This window comes from Nicotiana tabacum, chromosome 8 (genome assembly GCF_000715075.1).
Source record: "Nicotiana tabacum cultivar K326 chromosome 8, ASM71507v2, whole genome shotgun sequence".
Lineage (NCBI taxonomy): Eukaryota > Viridiplantae > Streptophyta > Magnoliopsida > Solanales > Solanaceae > Nicotiana > Nicotiana tabacum.
In genome coordinates this window covers 88,449,594-88,457,992 of record NC_134087.1, presented here as the reverse complement: position 1 = coordinate 88,457,992, position 8,399 = coordinate 88,449,594, and the positions used below count along the sequence as shown (strand labels likewise).

At 34.5% G+C, this 8,399-nt stretch overlaps 2 protein-coding genes across 2 annotated transcripts; both read right to left on the bottom strand.

Annotated features, from left to right (window-relative positions):
* Window positions 1-487: 487 nt before the first annotated feature.
* LOC107789860 (uncharacterized) lies at window positions 488-3,866 on the bottom strand. Its single transcript, XM_016611731.2, has 8 exons — window positions 3,521-3,866; window positions 2,866-3,070; window positions 2,378-2,674; window positions 2,124-2,206; window positions 1,821-1,926; window positions 1,317-1,662; window positions 838-1,113; window positions 488-517 (listed from the first exon to the last, which is right to left on the bottom strand). The coding sequence occupies exons 1-8, from the start codon at window positions 3,864-3,866 to the stop codon at window positions 488-490; spliced, it is 1,689 nt and encodes a 562-aa protein (XP_016467217.2).
* Window positions 3,867-4,767: 901 nt separating this feature from the next.
* LOC107789861 (uncharacterized protein At4g22758) lies at window positions 4,768-6,063 on the bottom strand. Its single transcript, XM_016611733.2, has 2 exons — window positions 5,440-6,063; window positions 4,768-5,314 (listed from the first exon to the last, which is right to left on the bottom strand). Exons 1-2 carry the CDS (start codon window positions 5,837-5,839, stop codon window positions 5,076-5,078), a joined length of 639 nt encoding a protein of 212 aa, XP_016467219.1. The 5' UTR covers window positions 5,840-6,063; the 3' UTR covers window positions 4,768-5,075.
* Window positions 6,064-8,399: the final 2,336 nt, after the last annotated feature.

The window sequence follows — 8,399 nt, the reverse complement described above, 5'->3', positions numbered from 1 at the left end:
TTTATTGCAGTATACCTTTTTGTTTTGTTATTTTATGTTTCATTATTAGTTGTTCAATTGAATATAAATTGGTTGTTTACAGCACTGTATCTTCATTATATTAAATATGAGTATTTTGATGTTAGAATACAATTTGCCTACAAATAATATAGCCAATATCTATATTTTGGAAACACTCAATGTAGTTATGGTATATAATTTTGTAGTTGTATATGTTCATAATTTTTACGAAATACCTTCAAGTTCTAGGTAATATCTGTATATAACTGTCAGTTGAAGTTAAATTACACAACAAACAGAAGAAATAAATACTCCAATCCTAGAAATATATTATCCACAATTTATCTACAAATCATCTACAAATTATTACCAAGACTACAATTTAACTACATTTAACCTATATTTTACCTACAATCTGGAAACACTTTACATTAAAGTTACTTTTTTGATATCAGTTGTATTGTAGATAATAAATATTAAAATTTAATTACACTATATCAAAGACAAATTTAGATGTCTGACACAATACATAAAAGCATATTAAACACACATAAACAAATTGTAGTCTACTTCATAAATGATCTTTAAAAACTTAAATGATTACACAAAAAATCTGCTAACTTTAAATCACTAACAGTTAGTTTGAATAACTATTTTAACTACATGATATTCATTTCTTTTTGGGCGCATTCTTGCGAGATCTTTTGTTATGCCCTTCACCTCCACAATTTCCATATGAGACCTTGTATTTCTTTGACTTTATTTCATCATATGTTTTATATCTTTCCTTTGAGGTCTCCCTGGCTGCCTTTTATCTCCCGTCGGTGGATTTACTACCTCATCCAAAATATGTTGCGGCACATTCCATTTGCTTTCATCAGGAAGAGGATTTACTGGTATTTCATACGTACGCAAAAGGCTCTCCCTTGTGTAATATGGAGAGCAATAGTTTTCATATGTTTCATTCCTGTGCCTTAATGCTGCCAAAGCATGCGCACATGGAAGTTCTTCAAGTTGGAATTGGCCACAGCTACATTTCTTGTTTTCTAGACACACAATGTACCCCTTCACACCATCTAACACAGTATGTATATGATCTGTTGAAGCCCTCACCTACAATTGCAGAACAAACAGAAAAAATATTATCTCAATCATAAAAATAGATTATATACAACCTATCTACAAATCATCTACAAAGATTCTACACCTTATCTACAACCTATAATTATCTACAATTTTACTACAATTTATCTACAATCTGGAAACACTGCATATTAAGTAATTTATTTTTTCTGCACCAAATAAACAGATCTTACCCTAAGCTTCTGAGATAATGTTCTGTTGTTCTCTAATTCTTTGTTGAATTTGGACCCAAGAAATGTAAAAGTACCTTTTGCCTTCAATAACTTCTCGTTGGTCCAACATTCTAGCAGTGTCCGCATATACTCTAAAAGGTCAAATATCGGCAGCTCTCTTGCATCTTTTGTTACAGCGTTCAACAACTCTGCAATATTTGATGTCATTGTCCACGTTCTATTCATAGTTGCATGTACTCTTGACCATCTATGATAGCCAATATCATATAGGTAAGATTTCACACGCGGGTCTACCTCTTCAACCTTCGACATCCTTTCATTAAATTCATCAGAGTGTATGACCGTGCTGTAGCAAAGTACAATTCATGTAATTGTAGATGACCCTTCTTGAATTTTGACCTTATATTTGTCCAAATATGCCACATGCAAGAGTAGTGTGTCATGCCCGGATAGACAATTGATGTTGCCCTCAGTATACTCTCATTCCTATCTGAAACAACACACATTGAAGTTCTTTCACCATATGCCTGCTTGAATTGCTCAAAGAACCACTTCCAAGATTCGTCATTTTCAGAATCAACCACAGCATATGCCAAGGACAATATTGTACCTACATTATTAATTCATAAAATATTAATTGGCAGCTTTGAAAATGTATATAAAAATATAAGTAAATAACAACTACAATATATCTTCATAATATAGACAATTTATCTACATTTCATGTAATATCTACAAAATAACTACAATGTATCTACATTTTATAGACTGCCTACAAAATAACTACAAAAGCTTTACACTTTTTACCTGCTGCATCCATGGTGCTTGCTGTCAGCATAATCCCCCTGTAGGCTGACTTTAAAAATGTCTCATCAACTACTACTACAGGCCTACAATGATGTCAACCACTTATTGATGTACAAAGAGCAACAAATGCGTATAAGAAGCATTCATCTGCTGTCTTCTTCAATTTAACAACCGAACCAGGATAAGTCTCCTCAAGAATATAAAACTATTTGGGTAATTTGCTGTAGGAGTCAGCCGGATTCCCTCTCAAAAACTGTAAAGCCTTTTCTTTTGCTCTCCATGCTTGCATGTAGCTTAGATTCACTCCGTGTTCGGATAACATGTCAGTTTGTATGTCCTGTGGTGTGTAAACAGTCTTAGGATCACAATACTTTCGAATGACCATGCTACCAACTACAACTACAGTACGTTTGCGCTGTATGAATGTTTCGTCCATTAAGGAGCATGTGTGTTGTCGGTTGAAACTCCTTATCTTGAACATTGCAGAATCATTAATTGACGTTGCCTTGAAGTGCCATTTACAGTTTTCACCAACGCATACAAGCCAGCAGCTACAAAAAACATACAATATTTAATACAGATTATAAATGTAGATGCAACAAAAGGACTGTTTTAACATAAAGTAACATAAAACTACAATTTAACTACAATGTAACTACAATTTATCTACAATGTTTAAAAAACACATATCTTCAGTAAAACACTGCTTTTAATGATATTTTCACCACAAATATCTCTATACCTTCTATGACTAGATCTTTTAACTCTGAACTGGAACTTGTGCATCACAGAAAAGTGCATCATTGCAGCAACTACGGTTTGCTTGTCCCGATACACTTGTCCTTCTTCAATAGCAGTTTGCGTAGATTCTGTTATTATTTCACTTTGATATTCCTCTATAGCTGGAGAGAATGGCATATCAAGTAACTTTAGGGATCCAGACGAACCTGCATCAAAATAAAGATAAACAGTATCATTATAATTTTGTAGAATCTTTGTAGATAATTTGTAGATATAGTCAAAATTTTGTAGTCATCCATTTTATGATGTCAAACATTGTAGTTAAATTGTACTATAACTGTTGCAATTTGTAGGAATTTGTGAAAACAATACTGCTTCGTGCATAATTAAACTGATTTGTATTTTATTTGACTAGATTTTGTTCTAAACATAGATTGTAGTTTTATTTGAAGACAACATTTTGAAATCAACAATTTCTAATCATATATTGTAGTTTATTTTGTCGTATAAATGTAGTAACTTTGTAGATAATTTTTAAAATAATATTGCTTTATTCTTTCATTAAATTGATTTGTAGTTTAATTGTAGATAAATGTAGTAATTTTGTAGATAATACCGTAAAACCATAATTCTATGCAATTTCGAACTATACAAACTTGCACTTGTGTTATCGTTGGTGATTGCTAATTCCATATTGAAATCTCGTACACTTATACATAACGAATATGAACCTAAGTTTTTATTCTCCTTTTTGGTCTCCATATACACACGAACCCCCATATCATTCCTAATCTCCATTGGGGGACAATTGTCGTTCACCATGTATTTGATTTCTACAATTTTTTCTGAAGTATCAATCGGTAGTTGTTCTGCAATTGTAGAAATCAGAATACTGTAGCTTGCATTCTCATCTACCACAATGGCATCAACTTCAAAATCTCTAAATCTACCATAGTTATCCCAATTCCCATTCAGTTGTAGCATGATTGCGATTTTGGACATGATTGCGTGTTGTTGCTGATGTATTATTCTAAATTTTTTCGTTTTTTTTTTATTTCTAGATTGAGAAAAAAAAAGATGAAGAACAGATATACGATTGCCAATTTGATTTCTGAAAACGACGAAGAACAAAATATTCTACAATTTGAATTCAGTTTGTTGAATCTCGAAGATATGTTCTGCAATTGTTGCGAAATCTCTTTTTCGTTTCAAAACTTGAATTTAATGTAGAATCAATCAATCCCAAGATTCTTTGCTGATTTTTCGCACGTTATTAGGGGAAGATTCTACTCTATTAATTCCTAATAAACGAATGGTACAGAAATTGTAGGAAAAATATGGATTAGGCGGGTAATTTAGATACTATGCACATATTTGGTAATAAAGTTTCATATATGATATAGGAAGGAAAAAATTCCTAAATTTTTTTAACAAAGCGGGTTCATTATATTTGAACCTTCTCAAACCTACGTGGGTCCGCCCTGCCCTGAGCCAACAAGTTTGCAAATAAATGGGGAAAGAGACTGGAGGCTCCATTTGCGTGTACATTCATACTCTTGGTAAAACAAACTTGCAATGATGACTTTTATTGAGCGTCAGGATTCGTGGCGAAATCAGGAATTTTTTTAAGGGTGTTCAAACTGAAAAGAAGTAAAAATATTCTCCGACAAAAAATGTTTAATATATGTCATATAATTATAAAGCCTAATATTTTACCTATATACTCAGTGTTATTTTCCGACGAACGTTTCGCCCATGGCCAGGACTGAGAAACGTATTACACGACTTTAAAATAACACAAGCAAGAGAACATGCTTATAATGAGTTAACCTTTATACGAATAATATTTTTTCTACACTATCAGAAAAGATATACTCCCTCCGTTTTAATTTATGTGAACTTATTTCTTTTTTTGTTCGTGCCAAAAAGAATGACTCATTTCCTTATTTGGAAACAATTTACCTTTACACAACAAGGAATGCTGACTCATTTCCTTATTTGGATACATATTTATCGGGATATGAGTTTGAAAAAATAATTACCAACAGGAACGGAGCTGGAAGTCCAAGTACGGATTCGGCTGAATCCATTAACTTTTGTCCGAATTCTATATGTATTAAGAAATTCACTTAAAATATGTACAAAAATAAAATTCAGAACTCACTTACTAACACCTTATGTCCCCATCCTAAAATTAAGAACCCATAAAATTCAAATCCCGACTCTAGCTCCCATTACCAAAGCTGTGAAATAGTAAAATAGTCGCAGCAAGAAATCCATGAATTTAGGCCAAGGCAAGGCTATACTGATATCAGTAGCAGCTTGTTTTGTACATCTTGAAGACGATACCGTGAAGTCACCTCCCATCGAAGTTTCAGCACCTTGCTTTCTGGGGCACAGAAAGAAGTTTCTGGACCCTAACGCCGTTAGCTCCTCCGCTCTGTCCAAGCCTGGACCCACCAATCATTTATAACAAAAAATAATTAATCAATTCGCTATCCAATGAAATGGTAGTAATTTAAACGGCTCGATTTAACGGTAAATATTCAAGAAAGCATAATCGAACGGCGCTTACTTTCTAAGCTGAACTGTGAGAAGTGAAGATCGTAATCGGAGGAGTTCGCGGAGCAAAGTGCTGGACGTCTTCCTTCCTTCGTGTATTGCCGTATAACGGCGGCGATAAGATCATGTACGGTTGATTCCGGTGATATCAGCACATGAATGGGACCTAAACTCCTCTGAATCGTCACATTCAACAGTAACTTCGTCAATTTCAGCCTAACCTGCACCTCCGCTGAGTTACCGGCAGAAGATTCTCTGCCGGAGAACAAGTTCGGAGCAGTCCTAGGCCTTCGCGACATCTCGGAAGTGCTCCCTGAGATATCTCCGTGCAAGGACATGGATTTCTCCGGCAACTTCCCCTTCCGAATCTTCTCCTCGATAACCCTCCTGTGACTTCTCGGAGACGGCATCATAGTATAAGAGTATCTCTCTATTTGTATGTATATGTGTATAGGTTTACAGATGATTTATCAGTTGTTACATGAAGCGGCGGCGGCGGAAAATATGTGACGGCGGAAGCTGAGTGGAGGAATGGAGAGGTGGCTCTCAGTTTCCCGGCGAGTGGCGTTGACCATAAGAAGAGTGGTAAAATCGTAAGTAAGAAAGCAACATAGGGCAAAAAATACAGCTCATCAATAAGCGGGAAGAAGGAATAGGCCTATTTATTTGGGGAAATGAATATAAGGCATTATTGGGTCAACCTATAACCGAGTAATGTCGGTCGACCTAGGCAACAAAGTCTTCTTTTGACAGCGAAAATGCTCGTGGGTAACTACCGGTTACCTGTTGATATAACTGTAAACGGTAAGGCCACGATAATTTATAATGTACGCGGAGAAGTTGGGAGCGGAATAAAGTTTATTCGTTGCGGTTAGGGAGTGACACGTGCGAGATACTTCAGTGGTTCGACATATTATGCGGCTGTTAGTATTGAAATAGACGTCCTGGGCCTTTCACACATTTGGTGACCCGATTTGCAGCATTAATAAGCAAAGAAAGCAAACTTTCTCCTTAATTTTCACAGAATATGAGTAATTAAGGATAATTTAAGAGAATTTTTCATAAAACACTATCTTTTAGTAGTAATTAGCCATCTATAGATACTATATGTTATATTACGGATTATAGATACTTTTTTTGTGGTTATAAGATGTATTTGGTGTATTTAAGCTATTGTATTCATGAATACAGTAGCAAAAATAGGCGTGAATCAGGGAAGTCCAACTAATCAGTTGTTGTATTCGTGTGTATTCGACTGTATTCATGGAGTAAAATGTGGGATTACAGCTGGACAGATTATTGTATTCGACTGTATTCACGGCGTGAAATAAGGGATTACACTATTTTTAAAACGGAAAGTGAATCAATTAACATAATAGACTCCTAATACAACTCAACAAACTCAATTATAAATCTGAATACATAAATACATCTTAATACATAAATTATATTAATTAAAAAAACAAATAAAGACATTCATGGAATATAGCGAGACAATGAATATAATAAAATACATGTAATACAAGTGAGATATATTAAAATACAATGAAAAAAAGACAATGAATACAATGAAATGCATAGAATACAATGAGATACATTGAAATACAATGAAAAAAAGGTAACAGACTCTTCAACTTGCTCAGTCCCAAACTCCGTCGTCTTTATTCAAGAATAACCCTAATGTCGTCTCATCGATAGCAGATTTCGAACCTACATTGTCAGCCCCAATTTACCCTAAAAAATCCTTTCAAAAATATCTGACAGTGAGTAATGGTCATGCTTTTTGCAAAAATTACTCCTGTATTTGATGTAATTACTCCAGCAACCCTTTTCTGTATTTGTGTGATCTTCGAGTAATTACATCAAAGATTACTCCTTGATGTAATCTAATGGTCATGCTTTTTGAAAAAAATGATCCACAATGGCTCCTTTTGAATGACAGCGTGACAAAGGGTTCCCGGCTTAGGGTTGCTGCTGTCGTCGGTGACGACATAGAATTGGCCGGCTTTGCCGCCGGTGGTCCCTTTACCAAAGCCCATTGCACAATCTGCTAAATTTTCATTGTCATCCCCAATTTACCTTTCAATAGCAGATTTTGAACCTTATCTTTGTCTCTAGGGCTTGATTTCGACATTAATTCAGAGCCCCCGACCACTGACAATGAAAATTTTGTTCGACAATGGAGATGAATCAGTGGAGAATCATGGTTGTATTCATGGAAAAAGACAGACGTTGAGAGAGAGAGGGTGAAAAAAATCTGAAAGAATGAAAGAAAAATAATACAAAGCGTATTTTATGGCTTAAGGGTAGGAGGTGACCATAAATAGATATTTGGCTATAAAAATCAAAAGGTATTTGTGGAATATAATTTTTTAAAAGGGTATTTATTTAAAATAAATAATGTATCAACTTTTGCTATAGGAGGTAAAAATTCCATAATTTAATAGGAAAAACTTCATATTAAAACAACTGGGCTGCCTCATTTTCAAATTTATAGCCCATATTTCAATTTACAATTGAGTAGCCCAAAAATAACAGGCCCATATCCGGAAAAAAGGGGCGTTATTTCCGTTTTTTGGGACTCAGAAGCGGGATTTTCTCTCATTCTTTCCATTCTTCTTCCCCAAATCTACAAAAACGCGATCTTGCGGCCAATGCAACTCCAAAAACCCTAGAAATTCTTCTTCATCTCGAATTAACAGCAAATCAAACACAAAAAGTGATTTTTTTTGCTGCAAATCAACGCAATTTTCATTTTTGCTGCAATTTTGATTTCAACTTTTTGTTCGATGGAGCTTTTTCCAGTTTACGTTCTTCATAGTGGTGAATGGAAAGAAAACAAGTTTATCAATTTCGTTAGCGATTGTGTAATAATCGAGTCGACATTCAGCTACAACAGTTTAGTTGCAACTATTTTGGAACAGATTAGGATCGATAGTGAGTTAAACACAATAGAGATTAACTTTCTCCCAA